This window comes from Siphateles boraxobius, unplaced genomic scaffold, assembly GCF_051911475.1.
Source record: "Siphateles boraxobius isolate OS27281-9 unplaced genomic scaffold, OSU_SipBor_1 119, whole genome shotgun sequence".
Classification (NCBI taxonomy): domain Eukaryota; kingdom Metazoa; phylum Chordata; class Actinopteri; order Cypriniformes; family Leuciscidae; genus Siphateles; species Siphateles boraxobius.
Genome location: NW_027508721.1, coordinates 2,198,716 through 2,222,629, shown reverse-complemented (window position 1 = coordinate 2,222,629; position 23,914 = coordinate 2,198,716). Strand labels below are relative to the sequence as shown.

Genomic DNA, 23,914 nt, shown 5'->3' with positions numbered 1-23,914 from the left:
AAAGGTAGTTTGGGTACATTTTAGGGCAGAGTCAAAAGACAAGAGTCAAAATAAATAGTTTTCATGGCGCTACAGTCAAATCATCCTGCTTTGACTTCTTTGGGGACCAATTTCGTAAAGGTGCAACAGAAATTAACAAAATAACCATGGCGTTTTTAATGTTATAATTTAAATGTTACTCAACAAAAACTCCTTTTTGGAGGGTTGTATAAAAAAGTTAAATCACACTTGCAATCAAGCTGTTATTCTGGATATCAACATGGAAATATTACTCAGAGTCAGCATATGGCTATGCTTATATTCCGAGCAACAACAAGATTACAAATGTAATATTCCTACAGGCCTTGCCTTGTGTTACAGATATGAAACAGCAGGTACAATTTCCGCTTGAGCAGAACTGCAATTCTGTGAATCAACGAACGCCAAGTTTGACAGCAATTTCCCCTTGAATAAAACATTTCTCTCATTTAAAAAAAAAAAATTAACAGAGAGAGGAAGAGAAAAGCTGTTGTCAAGTATTTCTCTCCTGAGTGCTGCTGACCGATAAATGAACATCCAGTCCAGCAGCAAGCTCCAGATGAAGGCACTAATTGCCTCCACATTGATAAGATCCCCATATCTTCACTTTTACACTCTGCCAAAACCCACATTTTCTTTCATTAGTGCTTCATCAATGTGTTGGTCGTCTGTTAAAATCATTATTTTATGTGTCAAAGCTGGTTCAAAATAAAGAGTGGGGATGGGAAACCAGTAAAAGTGTGGTTTATGACTTTGACCAGGTCACACACAACATCCACACTCAGTGACCCAATTGAGGGCGCTAGAAGTCAAGAAATACGCGTAAATTAAGCATCATTCAGGGTTCAATGCACGAGATAAAACGGCTGGTAGCCTAATGCTTTTGACTGCTCTGGCTTCATTCTGATCATTTATGAATTGTTTAAATTAACATTTTAAGTCACATTATAATGAAACCGAAAGCACGTAGGCCTACATAATTTCAATAATTCTTATAAAATACACAATACTGAGAAATGTCATATACAGAGAAACGCATGAAAACTCTTTAAGATCCTCTGCAGTAGATTACTCACCCTCTATCGTTGCATAGGCAACAGCCATTACGAGCAAAAGACCGGAGATTTGTAACTGCATGCTGTCTTTCCCGGCTTCAGTTCCTTCGTGCAATGGAATTATTTCATGCTGTTTGAATTGTGAGTCCCTGTCATCGACAAAGGGGGTATGATGTCCTTTATTCATACGACCGGAACCCGGGCCGTTTTGTTAAACGATCAGACGTACTGCAACCTGCAGTGTGATTAAGCTATAAATTAATCATCAACGAAGTGTTTTTAGCCTGCTCCATCTGAAGCGCACAGTAGAGGAAGGCGCTCTGCTCTCTATCTACTCCCAGTCGGCGTTTACGTGATGTCGAGAAAGATGCCATTCATTGGAGCAGCTGCAGCTGAGCAGGGTGAAATGAGCGCTCGAGAAGGGGAGGGGATAAACAAACCAAATAAGTCTTCGGAACGAAAATGTACTTTACGTAAAGACATTAAAGACGTGGTTCTCAACTGCGTTTTGCTTAATCAGGTGTCAGAGTTTACAGTAGACATCAGGTGATTTGACAAACACATCTGTAAAACACACAATCAAAACTGTCCTTAAAATCGAAAACTAACTTACCTAATCAGGCGCGGCAACATTAATGTGGAATGTTCTGCAAAGGAAACATTAAATAATTTATATTAATAAAATTACATTTTATGAATATTAATTATCATAAGCCATTATCATAGCATGTGCAAATCAACAGGGCAAGTTTTTTTTATTACCAATTAATGTATTTTATATTAGCATATCAACCACAACATTCTTTTAAATAGACTAGAAAATTATGTTGGCATTAGTGGAATTTGCACTAGCAGGGTTTAAATCATACTTATCTGACCTTTATCAGTTTGTAGTAGTAAATGAAGAGATGTCTTATTGATCAAAAAGGTCAGTATGGTGTACCAAAAGGCTCAGTACTAGGACCGTTGCTTTTCACTTTGTACGCTACCCTTAGGAGATATCATTAGGAAGCATCGCATTCGTTTTCACTGTTATGCTGATAATACTCAGCTCTATATTTCTTCACGCCCTGACGAAATTTACCAAATTCACAAAATGAACGGAATGCATAGCAGATATAAAAAACTGGATGAGCAATTTCCTACTACTTAATTCTGAAAAAACAGAGATTCTAATTATTGGACAAAAAAGTTCCTCACATAATAACCTAGAATACTGTTTAACACTTGATGGCTGCTCTGTCAAGTTCTCATCGTTGGTTAGGAACCTGGGTGTGCTCTACCAATCTGTCATTTGTCACGTGACTAGTATCTGTAAAACAGCATTTTTTCATCTTAAAAATATATCTAAATTACGTCATTGTTATGCTGCGGTTGAAGCAAGGAGGAAGCAGGATCCAAGTGCAGCACACTTTATTAGATAAACGCCAAACTAGACAAGGACACAGACTAGGAAACATGAATCGGGAACAGAACAACAAATATCGACACTACAAAACCGCTTAGAACTTAACCAAGAACTCCCCATGACTGAACTAACACATGGGGCTTAAATACAAGGGCAAACTAGCTAAACAAGATAACAAGGGGGCGTGGTTAATCTGAAACACCTGGGGAGACTAATAGACATAACAGGGAACTGCTAAACATGAAAAGACAGAACACAGACTGACATCATAACAGTCATATTGTCACGGCTCGACCAGATCTACAGACTCCGCCCACTCGTTCACTCTCCCCTGAGTACTGATGCACCACACCTGCACCTCGTCACCTGTTCACCTTATAACTCTCACTTGCACCTCACATGCGTGTCTGGTCTCTTTCCTTTGGGTTCCTGCTCATGTAGGGGTGGAAGGAAATGAAGTTGTAGATATGCTAGCAAAAAACTCTATAAAGCATGAAGCAGAAGATGTGCACATACCAATAAGTAGAGCAGAGGTTAAAGCCATTATAAAACAACACTCACTTAAAATATGGCTGGAATATTGGAACATAGCGGATACAGGACGTCATCTATACATTATACAAAATCAAGTAGTCACAAGCATAATGAAACGCAGAAGCCCAAGGGAGGAGATGTTAGTTTCACGTCTTAGAATGGGTCACGCTGGTTTAAATGGAACATTGTATAAAATAGGAAAACACCTCACTGGATTATGCACTTATTGTAATGTTCAAGAGACAGTGAAACATATATTGTTAGACTGCAAAAAATATGAAGAAGATAGAATAGAATTAAAGGCACAAATGGATGAACAAAGTTTTACACTTGAGTCTTTATTGGGGAAACATCTGGGAAAATACACCAGCTGTTAATTTTGTTTTTAAAAAACACTGGGCTAGGTGAAAGAATTTAATAGGAGTTCCTCTATCTCTTTTGGATGCCAGTTTAATGCTCACACTCCAGTCTAGTAGGTGGCGGTAATGTACCTTTGAGATGAGTTGCCAACCGCCATTAAATCCTGAAAGAAGAAGAAGAAGAACATGCTTGTCTGATCTCGTCTTTCCATGGACACTCAGACTCTACCTAAAATCCTTACCTGTGCCACTTATAGTGGTGGGCAGATCGAGGCTTCGTGAAGCAATGAAACAGTTGAACCAAATGTGCCATATTGTGTCGAGGCTTCGAATCAATCCGACACCCGTCTCAACGGTGACACCTAGTGGTCACTTGCAGGTGTTGATCTGAAACAACATTGACAACGAGCCATTAAAAAATGTGTTTTTTGATTATTGTAGCTATTTTTCAAATATGTGAAGCTTGTAACCTATAGGCTCCTCACTGCAGAATGTTATTTTGGTCCTGAAAAATGATTATTAATAAAATACATCAAGCCACATGTCTCACTTTTTTAGAGATTCTTATGAAAAATATTAATTTCTCTTCTTTGGAAGGACTTAACCAACTTTTTTTAAACAGATAATTTCTCCAGTCTTTGAAAAAATCCTCTCACAAAAACCCACGAGGTCAAGATGAGCTGACTTATCTTTTTATACAGATGTACGATTGTGTGGTCTGTTCACGACCCTGTCAATCAAACACTGAATCGGCGGAGCACGCCACCTGTCGAAATACTCAGAAGCTTCATTTAGCCGTAGTCACGTGACATGGGTGTTTTGAATCACACTTCGGATCAGTGTTTCGAAACATCTGCGCTTCGGGATCTCGCAAAGCTTCGGAACGACTGTTTAGCGTCAGCCATCCCTAGCCACTTACCTGCTATCCTTGTCATCCGCTCCCGTTCCACAGACCTTCGACCATCTCTAAAGACTGTCATCAGTGTTGACCATCCAGCTTGTTCCAATCTCCATCTGTGAGAAACATTACAGTTATTCATCAGCTAAATTCCTTTTATCTGATCCTCATTGTGTTCAACTCACCATTACATCTGCTGACTTCCGTGCTTCTGTTCAAAGTAAACATCTGTTATATTTCACTCACCTGTCTGCTTCATCACTATCCATGACACATATGCTCTTAATGAAAAATTCTGAACAATTAGTTAATGCGTTCATGACATCAAGGCTAGATTATTGTAATGCTATTATGGGTGGTTGCCCTGGACGCTTAATAAATAAACTACAGCTGGTCCAAAATGCAGCAGCTAGAGTTCTTACCAGAACCAGAAAGTATACCATATTAGCCCGGTTCTGTCAACACTGCATTGGCTCACTATTAAACATCGTATAATTTTTTTAATATTGCTGATTACTTAAAAAGCACTAAATGGTTTAGCTCCCCAGTACTTGAGCTTGCTCTTAACGCATTATAGTCCTTCGTGTCTATTACGATCTCAAAATTCCGGCCAGTTGATAATACCTAGAATATCAAAACCGACTGTTGGCGGTAGATCCTTTTCCTATTTAGCACAAAAACTTTGAAACAATCTTCCTGACATTGTCCGTGAAGCAGACACACTCTGTCAGTTCAAATCTAGACTAAAAACACATCTCTTTGGCCTAGCATACACATAACACATTATAGACTTCTTTAATTCAATGTTAGGCTGCATAGTTTAGATCAGCCGGAACCGGGGAACACTTCCCATAAATCCTGATATACTTGGTACATCATAAGAAGGATGACGTCTACACTAATATTAGTCTCTCTGTTTATGCCGAGGTTTACCGCAGTTCGTTGTATCCAGGCCGTATCCAGGGCGTATCCAGATCTGCTGAAGGACCAGCGCCTGGAAACGACGACAACGCAGTCCTGAAGTGTCAACTAGTCTCTCCCCTGTGAAGGCCTCCTTCCCTTTACCTCTGCACAGATAAAACGTTGTCAGGATAATTCCGGTTCGTGTGGCTACGCAGACACAACAAAAATCTCTGTATTATAAATTTTTAAGGCCAGACAAGTAGTTTGTAGAGGGTTGAATTGTGAAGAAGGACTACACGCCTGCGCACATATATATTCAAACGCACATACCTATCAACTGAACACATGATGCACATGTGCGCGCCGTCTGCGTTTTTGTGGGTTTGCGTTTCTGAGGTTTGCGCAGAGATAACGTATAATCGTTTGCACTTTCGAACCTATTTCAGGGAGTGCGTTCTCGAGACACCAGGCACTGTTTTATACGGAGGGGCAGCCAGAGCACATTATGGGTTTTTCTGTTACAATTAATAACTAATAACTAGTTAATAACTAATGGTCTTCGCAACGGAAGTGAATCTATCAAAACTAACTTTAGCTGGACAATAACTTTATCCTAGAGCTGTGGTAAAGCCTAAACAATATGTTACGGTCATTTCTATTATCACTGTAAAGCTGCTTTGAAACAATCCATATGGTTAAAAGCGCTTTATAAATGAAGGTGACTTGACTTGACATGACTGACTAAGGTGGAGCCAGAGGGATGAAGGAGACCAGCGAAACCTGAGGGAGCCCATGGATTGACAGGCCAAGGTGGAGTCCAGGGCTCGAAGGTCCGAGATGAAGCTAAGAGATCGACATACCAGGGCGGAGCTGGAGACCTGGAAGCCCAAGGCGGATCTGAGCTGCTAGGTGGAGCCATCAAAGGAGGGCTGAGAGGAGCCAGCGGACACAGGGCAGAAGAACTGGATGGCATAGGAGGTGGGAGTGGGAGTCTAGATGGGAGCATCAGCAATGAAGGAGATTTAGTGATGGGAGCCAAAACAGACTTAGAACTGAGCAGGACTAGCGGTGATAAAGGAGACGTGGACCTGGGTGGGAACAGCAACTAAGTTTGATTGAGCAGGCCTGGGATGTGAGTGGCACGAGGCGACCTCAGATGCTTCTGACTCCATAGGAGGAGGTGGCGGGCAAGTTGTGACATGTGACGGGAATGGAGACCATCTTGGCGGTTGATGTACGCAACGGTCGATGTGTTGTTCCTACGGACCAGTACATGCTTGCCGAGCAGCGTCATCTTGAGGTGACTCAAAGCAAGGTGTAGCGCTAACAACTCGAGGCAGTTGATGTGCCAATGCAGGTGGGACCCTGTCCAGATCCCAGCTACTGCATGCCCGTTGTACGTGGCCCCCCAGTTGTTGGAGGCATCTGTGGAGACCACACCATACCTGGACACTTGTTCTAGGGGCACTCCGGCCCGGAGAAACGAAGGGTCTGACCACGGGCTGAAGGTTTGGCGACAGGCCTCGGTCGTGAAGCCAGTGCTGAAGTGGTCTCATATGAAGCAAGCCGAGCGGCGTAACTGCGGCTGCGGCTGCCATATGCCCCAGGAGCCTCTGAAAAAGTTTCGGTGGAAATGTTCTGCTCTTGACTGAATTCAAGCAGTTCAGCACCAACCGGACACGTTCCTCTGTGAGGTGCCGTCTGTTGGGCCGAGTCCAGCTCCATATCGATAGCAGAGATCCTCTGCACGGGGGCGAGTTTGCTCTTGTCCCAGTTGCCCTGAAGACCCAACTGACTAACATGCTGGAGCAGCAAATCCCTGTGTTCGCACAACTGCTCCTGAGACTGTGCTAGTATCAGCCAGTCGTCGAGATAGTTGAGGATACGAACCCCATGCTCTCTCATGGGAGCGATGGCTGCCTCCGCGATCTTCATAGAGACGTGGGGCGACAGGGCCAGCCCGAAGGGTAGGACTTTGTACTGATACTCTTGACCCTCGAACGCGAAATGCAGGAATGGCCTGTGTCACGGCAGGATGGAGACATGAAACTACGCCTCCTTTTGGTCGATCGCTGCAAACCAATCTTTGTATGGCGGCCGCTGCATCTTGGACGGGGGATCCTTGTCACCCCTCGCAGGCCTGTGAACTCGCGTCAGGCTTGATGGACAGAACTTGTGAAGGGCCCGGTTCAAGACAGGCAGGTCCAAGATTGGCCATAACCCACCACCTTTCTTGGGTCAAATGAAGTAGCTGGGCTGTAGAAGCTGGTCTTCATATCGGCTACTGGCACCGGCTCTATCGCGTCCTTCTTCAGCAGGCCAGCAACTTCCGCGCACATGACAGGAGCACATTCGCTCGACACCGTAGTGTGGCAAACGCCGCTGTACTTGGGCGGATGCCGGCAGAACTGAATCGTGTAGCCGAGCCTGATGGTACAGAGGAGCCAGCTGGACCGGTTGGGAAGCTCTTTCCTGGCTTCGATGAACTGGGCCAGGGAGTCCAAACGCACCACAGACGTACCCGGGGTAGGGAAGCGAGGTGGAGGACATGGACCCGGCTCAGAAGGCCCGGGGGCGGCCCGAAGCGGGGTCTGAGTGTGAGGTGCAACACTTACCTGTCTCCACGGGGCAACAGGGGATGCGCGAGAAGGCGGATGACCAGGTCCTCGAACACACCCTGCTGCCGGCTGGCGAAAAAGAGGGGGCTGAGGGGTGCAAGGCTATTCCACAGGGTCTGACACCGCCAGCCTCACCCTCTTGGGGCCCAGGGACAGAGGAATTGCTCTTTTGACAATTCGCCAGTGGCAGAACAATAACCATCTGAAGAGCTTGTCCCCCCATCCCTGGGGGGCCTGTCTCAGGGACGCTTCCTCTGACACTTGCCCCATTGGCTTGGCAGTGACTGAGACAGACTGAGCGGCCTGTCTGCTGCTGGCTCTACGCTGGGGCCTGAGTGAAGGCTGTTGTGGGGGTCTTGTGGAACCGGAGGTAGCGGCAGGGGGACGCCCTCGGCAACAAGCAGGAGCTGCCACCGGGCAACAGGCAACAGTGGACCGCCGGGGCAGGATGTGTCAGAAGGCCTCCTTCTGCGCTGTTGGGCGCAGCTCTCCACCGAGTCGCCGAACAACCCAACCTGGGAAATTGGGGGGTCCAGGAACCGAACCTTGTCAGCATCCGCCATGTCAACCTGGACCACTAAAGTGGTCGCAAACTTTGTAAGCCCTGTCCGTCAAGCCTGACGCGAGCTCACAGGCCTGCAAGGGGAGACAAGGATCCCCGTCCAAGATGCAGCAGCGGCCAGACACAGGTGTGTTGCAACAGACCGCTCCACTAGAGGGATAGCCTCATAACCCTTCACCGCTCCTCTGTCAAGGGTAGCGAGGGGTGAAGAACCACTCAGGCAGTTTTCGGCAGTAAAAGGTGCCGTCCACGACCTAGTTAGCTCTCCATGCACTTTGGGAAAGAAGGGTACTGGGGTGGCGGGCTGAGAACCCGTTTCAGCATAGCTGACAATTCTGGATCCAGCTTGGGCAACGTTATGCTCCCAGAGGGAGACGACGCAGTCGAGTCATCATCTCCAGAGGCCAGCTCACCCTCCGATGCTGCAATCGCCGTCCTGTCGTCTGGGGGAGTCCGAGGTGAAACGACTGGCCCACCCATTACAGATGGACCAACACGCTCCACGGGGGACTCCAACGGCTGCGGTGGAAGGTAGGAGTGAGGAGCCCACAGGGAATGGTTACCAGGCGAGACATCCAACACTATCCTCCTATCACCCATCCCACGCGGCACCCAAGGGTGCGGCTTGGTAATGGGGACTCGCGCTTCGCGGACGAAGGCGAGTCTCGATCTCAACACCGGGACAGTCATATTTCCACAATGGAAACATGAACGAACTGTCCACAAAAGCTGCTTCAGCATGCTGTAAGCCCTGCATCTTGGACGGGGGATCCTTGTCACCCCTCGCAGGCCTGTGAACTCGCATCAGGCTTGATGGACAGAGCTTGTGAAGGGCCCGGTTCAAGACAGGCAGGTCCAAGATTGGCCATAACCCACCACCTTTCTTGGGTCAAATGAAGTAGCTGGGCTGTAGAAGCTGGTCTTCATATCGGCTACTGGCACCGGCTCTATCGCGTCCTTCTTCAGCAGGCCAGCAACTTCCGAGCATATGACAGGAGCACATTCGCTCGACACCGTAGTGTGGGAAACGCGGAGACAAGGATCCCCCGTCCAAGATGCAGCAGCGGCCAGACACAGGTGTGTTGCAACAGACCGCTCCACTAGAGGGATAGCCTCATAACCCTTCACCGCTCCTCTGTCAAGGGTAGCGAGGGGTGAAGAACCACTCAGGCAGTTTTCGGCAGTAAAAGGTGCCGTCCACGACCTAGTTAGCTCTCCATGCACTTTGTCTTGGCAAATCTAAGCCTGCTTCCTCCTAGGCAAAATTTTAGACACTCAAGTGTTCTGTTGAAGGTGATAGTCTTCTCCACCCAGAGCATACTTTGAAAATAACAAGGTTGTGGATAACGGTTGGCAGGAAGTGGACAGTGCCTGACCACACAAAGCACACAATATTTTCTTGAGCTTCATCCGAATACACACATTTTTGTATTTGGAATGCTGCGAAATGCCTTCATTTAAATATACTGTAAACTGTAGTATTGTCTATATTTTTATCTCTATTGTATACTTTTTAGCTCACCATGTTGTATTCATCTATTATTTTATATTCTGCCATCAAGACAGGCTACATTTACATCTACCCTTATAATGCGATTATGGTAGTACTTTGAATAAATTTAAGCTAATGCAAACAGAATACTGTGATTATGTTAATGTGATCATGCTCATATATGCACTGACAAAGTGTGTGCTGCACAAGTGTAACGTTCATTTCATTTTTGAAAATATGCTGAAACAGAAAAAGACACTTTATTTTTCATTTGCTAATAGCTACAATAGGAGTGTTTACCACTACTAACTTTAGCGTCAGGGCCAGGTCAGGATTTGTATTATCATTAATATGGTCTGCCTGAACAATAAATCTAAGACATAGCCAAACACTTAATATCCATGTAATGAAATAAGAGATTAGCCTGCCTGCTGGTCAAAGATATGAAAACAAGTTAGCATGCTTACTCTAGGCACTTCAACTGATTAATGAAACAATCAAGGTATGGAATAATAATGTTATATAAGAGATTGTAATGCACAAGAGAAAATATTTTTCCAAGACATGCAATATGAGAACACAAAGGAAATTAGTCTAATTTTATCAGATTGCTAATCTACACTTGACAAAAGACAAACACAGGGTAAAAGTAAAAGAAAATAAAGTAAAGGAAGTAAGGCTGTGTGAAAGAAGAGAGTGCAAAGAGACATGCATTTAAAGAAGCATGCTGGGTAAATCTCCCATAACTAATTAAGACTCTCCACTGATCAGATCAACAGAGACCAGCAGGGATCCTGTTACACACTTAAACCTTTATACTGCATGCATGCTTGTGTGTGTGTACACATGTGTGTGTAAAAGAGTTTGTATGTGTTTCCCTGCTGGGCCACGAGGGAGCCCCAAACTGATGGGCACTGGCAAACCAAATCACATATCAGCATAAATCAACTAAGAAAAGGGGGTTCTGAATTTTAATGTGTGAAATGTGAGTCTAATTAAGCATGAAAAATCATCAAACAGCAAGAGATTCCAGCACCTGATCTCTCCAACACACTCTGCCAAGCTCATCTTCATGCTTACAGACAGACCAATACACAGCAGAAGTTCAGCTACTCGTCTATAAATCTGTTGTTTCTTTGTTTAACCAGAACAGGTATCATTTGTCCTTACAAAACACACTGAACTTAACTAAATGACAGAAAAGAGAGAATGAGAAAGCTTTGTGTGTGCACAACTTCAGTTGGTTTAAACTATTTATGCCTCACAAAAGACTAGCTTTCACCAAGAGAGACTGAGAAAGGGAAAGAGAGACTGGCCAGAGCTCTGAGACAGCACTTTAGCACTTCATCTCTTCCAGCCAATGCTAACACACAGCTGAGGAAAATGCAGCACACATGCAAGTAGAGGACAATGAAAAAATATATGGAGTCATAAGCTGAGTCCCAATTCAGAGGCTGCATCCTTCGAAGGGCGCATTTGAAGGTCAATTGCATCACCGCGGTGCAACAGAGGCCGTCCCATTCCAAATGCGTCTTTTGTTTCCCATGAAATTAAGTCAAGTCAAGTCACCTTCATTTATATAGCGCTTTTAACAATATGGACTGTTTCAAAGCAGCTTTACAGTGATAATAGGAAATTAAAGTAACAGATATTGTTTAGGCTTTACCACAGCTCTAGAATAAAGTTATTGTCCAGCTAAAGTTAGTTTTGATTGATTCACTTCCGTCGCAACGATCATTGGTTATTAACTTAGGGACCACTGGTCATGCGATCCGGCTGCTCATTTGCATATGAATTATCCCGACAACGTTTTATTAGTACAGAGGTAAAGGCAAGGAGTAAAGTAAGTAAGTAAAATTTATTTATAAAGCACTTTTCACATATAGACATCACAAAGTGCTTGTAATACAAGAACAATTTAAATTAAATCCCCAAAATACAAACAACAAAACACTACAAACAACCATACCCCTCGACTAACCAAAAGCCTGCTTGAAGAGAAAAGTCTTCAGTTGTTTTTTAAAAGAATCAACTGAATTTGCACAACGTAAAACAAGAGGCAAAGCATTCCACAGCCTGGGAGCGACTGCCTGGAATGACTGGTCCCCTCTAGTTTTAAAATGAGTACGGGGAACAACTAATAACATCTGAGCTAAAGACCTGAGGCTCCGGGTAGGAGTATGCAGCTGTATCAGGTCAGTGATGTAGGTAGGGACTTGGCCATGCAAGGCTCTAAAAGTAAGAACCAGAATTTTAAAATGAATTCTATACTTGATTGGTAACCAGTGAAGAGATGCTAAAACAGGTGTGATGTGTTCTCTTTTATTAATGAGGGTTAAAAGCATTGCAGCAGAGTTCTGAACAACCTGGAGACGAAAAAGCTCCTTCTTACTCAAACACATAAAAATACTGTTACAGTAGTCTAAACGGGAGGAGATGAACGCATGAATAATGATTTCTAACTCACCTTTAGTCATAAATGATCTTAATTTTGAAATATTCCTCAGTTGAAAAAAGCAGTTTCTAACTAATTGTTTTGAATGAAGCTCCAAGGACATAGCTGACTCAAAGACAACACCTAAGCTCCTTAGGCTCGGTTGGACATACGAGCCTAAGTCACCAATATATTGTATTATCTTTGGGATTTTACTTTCAGGGGCGATGATTAGTGTTTCTGTTTTGTCAGAGTTGAGAAGCAAAAAGTTCTCACATAACCACTCTTTAATGCTAGTAAGACAGTTAATTAAAGAGGACAATTTAAACAACTCAGTTTCCTTAAAGGAGCAATACAGTTGGATATCATCCGCATACAGGTGGTAAGATATGTCGCTAAACTGACTAATAACCTTACCGAGAGGAAATATATACAAGAGGAACAAAATAGGACCCAAGACAGAACCCTGCGGTACCCAAACGACAACTCTGCAGTTTCAGACATAGTCTGATTCATATTAACACTAAAGCTTCTATCAGACAGGTAGGATGAAAACCATTTTAAAACTGATCCCGACATGCCAACCAGAACACAAAGTCTATTGTTTTACGGTGTGTGCTTTAACTTTACACCTTTAACCTTATTATTTATTATCCTCAGGTTAGGTAGAGCAAGTCAAATCTGACCTAAATCATAAGCGTTCAAATGGTACTTACAACTTGTTCAGAAGACTCCTCTGTGGTTTAGTTCTTGCTCAAGGTTTATTAACAACAATACTGGTAGACAATTGCTTGCAATTAGTATAATAGTTATTTATTAATATTCCAAAAATAAAAGTTAAACCAAAACTAATAGCAAAGTTACAATATAAAGCAAGGTATAAATTAAAGGTACAATCAGCTGGTTTTCTGGCGTCGAGAGATACCGCTAAATCAGTATCTGCTTGTCCAGTCTTCTCATCAGTCTTTTATACTCAAACAGTTCACTGCCGAAGTCAAACTCTCTTCTGTTGTCATCAACTGGAGAGCTGCCAAGTCTTCCATGACCCTTTTAAGGTGTTTCCGACGTAGCCTGCCCTCTCTCTTCTTGGCTCTTTTTCTCTTGGTTCTCCGTTTCTTCGTCTGTAAAATATACCTTATCTACAGCATTACATTTTTCTTAAAAGCAATTCTTATCTAATACATACATGCTCTACTCTAAGTTACTTAATATAAACATTTACTACTTTTAATTGGTATTAATTTTTGTATATAATTTCCAATCCATTTTCATGCAGCATTACTATTTGGGTTACATAAAAGTACTACTAAGCAAAACAGACATCAGTCAAGACAGAGTAATTGCAAATAATCATCTTCATTAACACTATTTATCATAATATTATGATCAATTGTGTCAAAAGCTGATGAGAGGTCCAATAGGACCAACACTGTATTTTTTAGAGTCAGCTGACATAATAATATCACTTGAAACTTTAAGTAACGGCGTTTCTGTGGAATGTTTTTTGTGAAAACCAGACTGGAATTTGTCAAATAACTCATGATTTTCTAGGAAAAGGGTGAGTTTTTCAGCTACAACTTTTTCTAGAATTTTTGACATGAAAGGAAGCTTCGAAATTGGTCTATAGTTTTTCGGTTGTAGCGGATCCAGATTAGTTTTTTAAGTATAGGCTTAACAACGTCATGTTTAAAAAAAGCAGGAACAACCCCATTTAAGAGTGAGGAGTTAAGCATCTCAACAATACAGGGGCCAATCTAGTCAAAAACTTGTACAAATAGCACAGTAGGAACAACATCCATAGGACAAAATGATAATTTAATAGAATGTAACAGAGAGGTAATATCAAGTAACGTCACAGGTGTAAAACTGGACCAACAATGCGGAGGAGACAAGTCACAGGCAAAGCTCTGAGCCAATGGAGGTTTAATGTTAGCCCTAACATCTCTGATCTTATTAACAAAAAAGTTGAGGAATTCATTACATTCAGATCTAGATAACACAGTTGTTTGAGAGCTAGTTGGAAAAACTATTGTATTAATGGTGTCGAATAAGATTTGGGATTGTGCTTATTCGAAGAAATAAGTTGAGAAAAATAGCACATTCTCGCCTTTTTCATCATCTCAATCAAGGTGTCCATTAGATCTTTAAGATGGAGCCTGTGAACCTCGAGTTAGAAGATTTCCAAAGACACTCCACTTTTCTACAATTTCTCCTAAAACTTAAGATAGCTTCATCAATCCATGGACAAGTTTTATTGTGGGAGACACCGCTCAATTTAACTGGTGCTACTTTATCTAGAATTGACAAGCATTGACCATTAAAAGATAGGATAAATTCATCAACATCAGTACATCCTATCAGAGAACATGGGTCAAACAAGGCAGTGAACCTCTCTGCAGTGTCTTGATTAATAATCCACCTTTGTGTCATAGTTCTCTGGGGCGGAGGAACTTGAGAAAAGTTAATATTAAAAAACACACAGCTATGATCACTCACATGTACATCTTCCACATGTGTATTTACAATATCTAGACCAAGAGAAAAATCAAGGTCCAGGGTGTGACCCTTAATGAGCGTGGGTCCAGTAACGTGCTGAGTGAAGTTAAAAGAGTCTGCAATAGAAAGGAGATTAGCAGCTGTATTGCATGTAAAATCATCAATATGCAAGTTAAAGTCCCCAATAATTAAAACCTTCTCAAGTTCGATGATAGATGATAAAAAGTCAGTAAAATCAGTGAGAAAGACACCTGCCGGGCCAGGAGGGCGGTAAATTAACACACTGTAAAAAGCATTAGAAGAGCCTACTTTAAGCGTTTGTGATTCAAAAGAGGCAAAATTTTCTGAGTTAATCACTCTACATATAAAACTGTCACGCTGCACAACAGCAAGTCCAGCACCACGTCGTGCCAATCGGGGCATCCCGGTAACAGAACAGCCAACAGGACAGAGCTCGTTTAGGTGAACAAACTCATTTTCCCTTTGCCACGTTTCCGTAAGAAACATAAAATCAATATTCTTACTCATAAAAAGCTCATTGAGAATAAACGATTAATTAGAGATGTAACGGGCGTTAAGCAAGGCAAAGTGGAGTAATGTAGCTTTCGACAGACTGGCTTCAAGAACAGCTGATTGTGACGGAACTGACCGTAAACAGCTGACACAATCACAAGTTCTCCAGTTGCGGCGAATTGTCAGTCGCTGGTCAGGCGGCACAGAGAACATCGGTAATGGCAAGTCCATCATGATCCCATCAACAAATTGCTGGTACACGCGAGGTTCAGATCCAACCGGTAAAAGCATCGCAGGGTGTTGGTGCTGAGGAGCATTTTCACCAGTAATTAGGGGGGAAACTAGTCGCAGCCACCGGAATCGTTCCCCGCGATATGGCCAGAGCACCCCCGTCCAGGATTGGCGCCTTCTCTTGACTTGAACACCAGCTCTGCAGCCCCTTCTCTTCGGTCTCTTCTTCGGATTCCCAGGTCCCCTAGCTGTAAACAGGAGCCGGTACTCAGGTGATGAAGGAGGACGCACGAACGGGGGTGGAAAGGTTTGTCTGAAACTTTCCCAACTTTCAAAGAGTCTTTCCATAGACACTCTGATGTCCAACAACGAGCGTCGATCATAAGTCCGAGCAGCAAAGACACAATAGTCAGACGATAGGGCTGATATGACAACATATAGGGTGAGTACAAACGTAAAAAGTTTACACAGATGCGATGCAGCAGCGGCCAAGCCAAACAGAGGCGCCATCTTGCCGACAATCTAAAAACACGGAAAAGGAGGCCTTCACAAGGGAGAGACTAGTTGACACTTCAGGACTGCGTTGTCGCAGTGGTTGACATGAGTGGTCGTCCAACCCAGGGTCTGTGGCAGGACCATCATCTCTCATGGCACATAAATTGCCTAGAAATGTTGGCAGTGTTTGAGGCTCTGAAGCACTTCCTCCCAGACCTGAGAGGCTGTCATGTTCTTGTCCGGTCAGACAACACATCGGTGGTCTCTTGCATAAACCATCAGGGGGGTCTGCGGTCGCGCCCGTTATACAAGCTGGCTCGCCAGATCCTTCTATGGTCCCAGGGGAAGCTTCTTTCATTGAGGGTGATTTATATCCCCGGGTATCTAAATCAGGGGGCAGACATCCTTTCGAGGCAGGGGCCGAGGCCCGGGGAATGGAGACTCCACCCCGAGGTGCTGGAGCTCCTTTGGAAACATTTCGGTCGTGCCGAGGTAGACCTGTTTGCTTCCAGGGAGACATCACACTGTCCACTGTGGTTCTCTCTAAGTCATCCAGCCCCTCTGGGGTGGGACGTTATGGTACAGGCGTGGCCGAGGTCGCGTCTGTACGCTTTCCCCCCCATTTGCTCTGCTCCCAGGAGTTCTGGAGAGGGTTCTGACTGACGGGGTCAGTCTACTGCTGGTAGCCCCGTTCTGACCGGCCCGAGTATGGTTCGCGGACCTAGTGTCTCTCCTCGACGGCTCTCCTCTGGAGATTCCGATCAGGAGGGACCTTCTCTCTCAAATGAGTGGGTTGGTCCTCCACCCCCACCCAGAGCTGTGGAAACTGTGGGCTTGGCCTCTGAGGGGGCCCAGCTCTTAAGCTCAGGTCTCTCAACCGAGGTTGTTGAGACCATCCTCCACTCCAGAGCTCCTTCCACGAGGAAGTTATATGCCTTGAAGTGGAGATTATTCACTTCTTGGTGTGGAGAACACCAGCTGGACCCAGTTAACTGCCCTGTGGGTGCAGTGCTGGAGTTCCTGCAGGAGCGTTTCTCCTCAGGGCTATCCCCCTCCACACTAAAGGTGTACGTGGCGGCACTAGCTGCTTACCATGTCCCTTTCAGTGGAGTCTCTTTGGGGAGACACCCGCTTATAACACGCTTTCTTCGTGGTTCTCTGAGGCTGAGGCCAGCAGTTCGCACGAGGGTGCCGACCTGGGATATGGCCATTGTACTAGAAGGTCTCTCCCTAGCTCTGTTCGAGCCCATTGATGAGGTTCCTGAGAAATTCGTCACTCTAAAGACTATCTTTCCACTCGCTATTAGGTCTCTTAAGAGAATTGGAGACATTCAAGCACTCTCGGTTTCTCCCTCGCGCCTGGAATTCTTGCCTGGGATGGAGGAAGGCCTTCACCATACCAGGCGAGAATTCCAGAATTCCCTTCTAATGTTGCTAGACCTAAAGTTCTGCAGGCTCTCTGTCCTCCTCCTTTTACGTCGTCAGACCAGGAGAAACTTAATTTACTCTGCCCAGTTAGGGCTTTAGATGCTTATGTCCACAGAGCTGCCCTGTGGAGAAAGTCTGAACAGTTGTTTGTTTGCTTTGGGCCACACCCAGGAAGGGGTGTCCTGCATCTAAACAGAGGATGAGCAAGTGGGTGGTTGAGGCCATTTCACTTGCTTACGATTCGGCTGGTCAGAGGCATTCCCACAGCTTTGACGCAGCGTCTCGTTCCCTCTTCAGGGAACTAACGTTATGTGTATGCTAAGCCAAAGAGATGTGTTTTTAGTCTAGATTTGACTGACTGACTGTGTCTGCTTCCCGGAGAATATTAGGAAGATTGTCCCAAAGTTTTGGTGCTAAATAGGAAAAGGATCTACCGCCAGCAGTCGATTTTGATATTCTAGGTATTACAGTTTATTCATTTTTTGAGATCTTGAGTCTTGTTTGTCTGGCACCTTGATGATTTTGAGTGCAGTGTAACTTCTTCTTCTTCTCCTTCAAAAAAAGAGATATTCTAGGTATTATCAACTGGCCAGAATTTTGAGAACGCAATAGACGTGAAGGACTATAATGCGTTAAAAGCTCACTCAAGTACTGGGGAGCTAAACCATTTAGTGCTTTGTAAGTAATCAGAAATATTTTAAAATTTATACAATGTTTAATAGGGAGCCAATGCAGTGTTGACAGAATTGGGCTAATATGGTCATACTTCCTGGTTCTGGTAAGAACTCTAGCTGCTGCGTTTTGGACCAGCTGTAATTTGTTTATTAAGCATGCAGTGCAACCACCCATAATAGCATTACAATAATCTAGCCTTGATGTCATGAACGCATGAACTAATTGTTCTGCATTTGTCATTGAGAGCATTTTCGTAATTTAGATATATTTTTTAGATGGAAAAATTCGGTTTTACAGATACTATTCACGTGACTTTCAAATGAAAGATTGCTATCAAAGAGCACACCCAGGTTCCTAACCGACGATGAGGACTTGACAGAGCAGCCATCAAGTGTTAGACAGCTGTAATGCCTAACCAGCAGAGGGAGCTCTCACCAGAGTACTGACTGTGATCCACGCCCTCTGCTTCCTCTACATTCATTTCTTGCTTGCCTGCTTTTTTATTCAGAGACCATGCTTGCACTCACTGTGAAGTATTGCCAGTTTATCCTGCCTTACCAACCGTTTTTGTCTACTCTCTATTGCCTGCCTGCCTGTGTATGATCTTGCCTGGTTCTCTGTCTAACGATCCCTGGATTATCCCTTTGTTTTGGTTGCCTGTTAGGACAGATGTTTCTGCTTGGACACCTTGCCTGCTTACTGACTTATGCCTTTTGGATCTCCCTTACTGGATGTGTAACTATCTGACTGCTACTTTGGTTTAGACCCGATGCCTGCCTTCTCACATTGGTTTATGGTGACTATCTCTAATAAACTTCCACAAATGGATTCTCACTCTGCCTCTGCATCCTCATTACAACAGTATTCTAGGTTATTACGTGAGGATGTTTTTTGTCCAATAATTAAAATCTCTGTTTGTTCAAAATTAAGTAGTCGGAAATTACTAGTCATCCAATTTTTTATACAAGCTATGCATTCCGTTCATTTGGTGAATTGGTAAGTTTTGTCACGGCTTGAAGAAATATAGAGCTGAGAATCATCAGCATAACAGTGAAAACTAATGCCATGCTTCCTAATAATATCTCCTAAGGGTAGCATGTACAAAGTGAACAGCAATGGTCCTAGTACTGAGCCTTGTGGTACACCATACTGAACTTTTGATTGATAAGACATCTCTTAATTTACTGCTACAAACTGATAACGGTCAGATAAGTATGATATCAAACCATGCTAATGCAATTCCACTAATGCCAACATCATTTTCGAGTCTATTTAAAAGGATGTTGTGGTCAATAGTATCGAATGCTTCACTAAGATCGAGTAACACCAATAGCGAGATACAACCACGATCGAATGATAAGAGCAAATCATTTGTGACTCTAATGAGAGCTGTACGAGTGCGGTACGGTCTAAATCCTGCCTGAAAATCCTCGCAGATACCATTTCTTTCTAAAAAGGAACATAGTTGTGAGGATACTGCCTTTTCTAGTATCTTTGACAGAAAATGAATATTTGAGATCGACCTGTAATTGACTAATTCTGTAGGATCAAGTTGCGTTTTTTTTAACAAGTGGTTTAATCATAGCCAGCTTAAAAGTTGTCGGTACGTATCCTAGTGACAAAGATGAATTAATGATATTGAGAAGAGGATCTATGACCTCTGGAAGCATCTCTTTCAATAGTTTAGTCGGTATAGGGTCTAACATACATGTTGTCGATTTAGATGATTTAACGAGTTTGGAAAATTCTTCCTCTCCTATAGCAATGAATGAATCGAATTTTTCGTCACTGAGACTACAATGCATACTGATGCGATAACGTAGTAGACGGTTGCATAGTTATAATTTTTTTCCTGATATTATCAATCTTATAAGTAAAGAAGGTCATAAAGTAATTACTGTTGTGCTGCTTGCAAACTTCTGTGCTTGAAACTTTATTTTTCATCAAGGTGAATGCTGTGTCGAAATTCGACGCGTATCCAATGCCTCAGGTTGACGAATTGCTTGATCGGCTCGGCACTGCTCGATTTTATTCGACACTGGATTTAACGAAGGGATATTGGCAGATCCCCTTAACTCCAATGTCCAGAGAAAAAAACGTCTTCACAACGCCGTTTGGATTACACCAATTTGTCACTCTTCCTTTCGGCTTGTTCGGGGCTCCGGCGACCTTTCAGTGCCTGATGGACAGAATTCTCCGGCCGCATGCTGCATATGCCGCTGCTTACTTGGATGATATTATCAACTATAGTAATGATTGGCAGCGGTATATGCAGCATTTGGGGGCTGTCCTCGGGGCGCTGCGAGGAGCCGGGCTCAGGGCCAACCCAAAGAAATGTGAGGTTGGGCGTGTGGAGGTTATGTATCCACTTGGGTCATAGACAGGTGCGTCCCCAAATTGATAAGACTGCAGAAGTTGCGACCTGTCCGAGACCTAAGACCAAAAAGGAGGTTAGACAGTTCCTGGGGCTAGCGGGATATTACAGAAGGTTTGTGCCTAATTATTCGGACCTCGCTAGCCCGCTGACTGATCTAACTAAAAAGGATGCACCAGATACACCAGAGTCTGCAGGCCGGATGGCTTGCAGTCGGGCGGTGGGGGTATGTGATGAGGGGGGGCGTGGTTTTGCGGAGTTTGCAGTGGGAGAGTGAGGGAGGAGTCGAGCGGTAAGTAAGTAGGTCAAGTGCAAAATGACGAACACCTGTGTCTGGTTGCAGTAATTGGTGTGGGGAGACCGCATATGAACCAGCTGGTGCAAGAGAGCGAGAGAGAGAAGGACTGGGGACTCGTACCAAACACTCACGACCCGCTGGCTGACAAACGGACAGAGGACACAAATCGGAAAGAGTTTTATGAATGGAATGAGTTTACACAACGGGAAGAGTTTGATAAAAGTGGACTGAGAGCTGAGTCAGCAGGCAAGAGTATTTTTGAACTGTGCTGTAGACGTCTACGGTGAAGGCGCATGTGGCGCACCTTTTCTTTATTTTTGTCTTTGTTTAATAAGTGTACGAGTCCCTGTTACGCCGACACTTGTCTTCTTTCATCCCTCATACTGAACCATCGTTACAATGTAATAGTTAATTCACTGTTGTTATTTAGTCAGGCAGTTAGTCACTTGCATATTGTTAGGACCCAGATGGTGCCAAGGACCCAAATGCTGACGCAGTTTAGTTCACAATTTCACACTTACATCAAATTAAACAGAGTAAAGGCTGATTTATACTTCTGTGTCGGACCTACGCCAGAGCCTCTACGCTGTAGGCTATGCGTTGGTTTTCGTTTATACTTCTGCGTCGTTGTCCGCGTTGATTTACAATTACACATGCAGCGGGAGCATGTGAAACCCATGTAGCATGTAAAAGGGTTCTAGTAGACCAATCACAGCGCTTGCGGTCCGCGTAGAATTGACATGTTGTTACATTTTTGGAGAGGTGCACGTCAAGGTACACTGAAGGGTGCGCGTGCTACACACAGCCTACGATGTAGCTACGGCGTGAGTTCGACACAGAAGTATAAATTGGGCTTAAATATTATGCGTATTTGGCATTCTGTCCGGGGTTAGGGTTAGGCTCGGAATTTTGGCCCGAACCCAGAGTATTCACCCCAGTTGTTGTATGAATAGTTAGGACTAGAAATGAGGAGATGGGGTGGTGGAGGGATGCTGTTAAACTGTCAATGAACGAAGGTAAGTCTGCTGTATACCTCTTAACTCGTTGATTTGGTCGATCAACTGAATCACAGGTGTTTAATTAGCTTTAATTATCTGAACGTGCTCCTCTCGAACTTTATTAATAAAACATAATTTTGAGACATGAGAGCTGTTATTATTATTATTATTAGCGCAAGACGGACCTAACAGTGATAATAACGCCAGTTCATCCGCGATGCTGCAATATTGAGTAATCGCATGTGTGCTTGCATCAAAAAGTAAGTTAATCTCTTTAATTATACTGTGTATTTACACAAAACCCCTTGTGTTTAATAAACCTTGTTGAAATTTGTATATCCAGTTGACAGTCTTCTTAAGTCATCGTGACAGAACAACCAACCTAAAATGCAATATCTAACAAAGTTTGCTGCTGTGGCTCAATAATAATGTCATATTAGCGCACAAGTTGTTTGCACCAGTTATACCAGTTTAACCAGTTTGCACCAGTTTTTTTACAAGCTCAAAAGCATCATAAATGTATAATTTATGATGCTTTTGAGCTTGTAAAAAAACTGATGTGGACGTTGAAGATCTCAAAAATGAAGTTTATTACAGCATAGCAGTGGCAAGGTACACGGTAGCACCTTAGGTTCATCGGCGTCAGACTGAACCCAGAACATCCAAATCTTAAACCTTTTATCCTGTTACAGTTTACCACTCTTAATGTAAATGAAGTTGCTCTTGTTGTAACAGCTGGGTTCTGTATGTTAATGAAGTTGAGACACCCCATTGTCTGAGAAGGTTCTCGGTGTCCCACAATTTTGATATTCTTTCAAATAAGAACGGCCAAATGTTAAGGTGATAACATGAATTTGAAGTCCCTGTAATCAAGATGGTTCTCGATTGCCCGCTGCCGCTCCCACGCTATAGGTGATTGTCAGGGTTCTGCCCTGGCAGCTTTGTCTATGTCTTTGTTTCATGTCTCTATGTTTGTGTTGTGCTTAAACATGTGGTTTTGTTTGTGTTTGCCATGTGCTCCTTTGTTCCTGCCTCCTTGTTTCCCTGTACCACGCCCTCTTGTCTAGTTGAGTCCTCGTTTGTCTGAGTGTTGTCACCTGTTCCTTGTCCGAGTGTTATCGCCTGTTCCTCATGTTCTCTGCTCCCTTGTTTGAGTCCTCGTTTACCTGAGTGTGTACACCTGTTCCTCTTGTTCTTAGCTCCCTTTATATGTGTGCTCTTTCCCTCATGTGTTGCCAGTTCGTTATTTGTTGTACCACTGTGAACTTCTGAGCTAAATAGTTTGTTTCCAAAGTCATTAGTGTTTCTTTTGTAAAGGTTTTATTGTGCTTTAGTTTTGGCTTCGGTTCTGTCTGTCTTGTCTCTTGTTCCAGACCTGTCCTGCTAAGCAGAGCGTCCCTGACTGCTTTCTCCCTTTTGCTTTGGAGCAAGCCTAGTGCTGAGTCTGAGATCCCTGTGTGCCTTGCTGTTGTACGTGGATTTCCTGTCTGGCTACTGCTGGTATTCTCTGGTCTCACTCTGCTCTGCCATTGCTACTCTCCAGCCTACAGACATCTTGTGCAATTATCAACGGCAGCTCGGCTAGCTTCAACTTCTGTCTTCGTGTCATCCTTGCCTATTGTTTGGACTGTTCACCTCTCCCACCACTTCATGTCGTCTGTCTGTCAATAAATTGTTAACTCACATTCTGCATTTGAGTCCTCCTTCATAGACCCGTGACAGTGATAACCATGACTCTGTGATTCTATTTACATATTACTGAGATTGTAAGGAATTGTTTCTATGATAAATAAGCTCTTTTAAGAGAAGGAACATTTCAATATATATATATTGGAGTGGAAATTGGATCGGAGCATACTATAATTTCTTATAAGCTTTGAATATCAGTCTCAAGTGGAATTGTAGATTCTTCAATGATTTTTGTGCTTTGTTTCTCAGAAGAAAGAAAAACAAAAAGTTTTGAAATAACATATTTGATAAATGATGAAAAAATATAAATTTTTGGGTGAACTATCACTTTAACTCTGTATTGTTACATATGGATGAGTTTCTTCACTGTTGTTTCAAGCCTTATAATGATGCTTTCTAAAATGAAAAGAGGGATTTTAGTTAAAGCAAATATCAC

General features: G+C 43.5%; 2 protein-coding genes across 3 annotated transcripts in view; one reads left to right on the top strand and one right to left on the bottom strand.

The window, feature by feature from the left end:
• The window catches only part of chrnb3a (cholinergic receptor nicotinic beta 3 subunit a), a 40,610-nt gene extending 39,146 nt beyond the window's left edge, over positions 1-1,464 (bottom strand). For both annotated transcript variants that reach the window (XM_077204118.1, XM_077204126.1), the window contains exon 1: positions 1,095-1,464. In XM_077204118.1, the coding sequence (XP_077060233.1) occupies positions 1,095-1,260 (166 nt within the window). In that variant the 5' untranslated portion in view covers positions 1,261-1,464. The remainder of the gene's footprint in view (positions 1-1,094) is intronic.
• The window catches only part of LOC143713118 (uncharacterized), a 311,754-nt gene that overhangs the window by 241,187 nt on the left and 46,653 nt on the right, over positions 1-23,914 (top strand). The gene's annotated exons all lie outside the window — the stretch shown is intronic.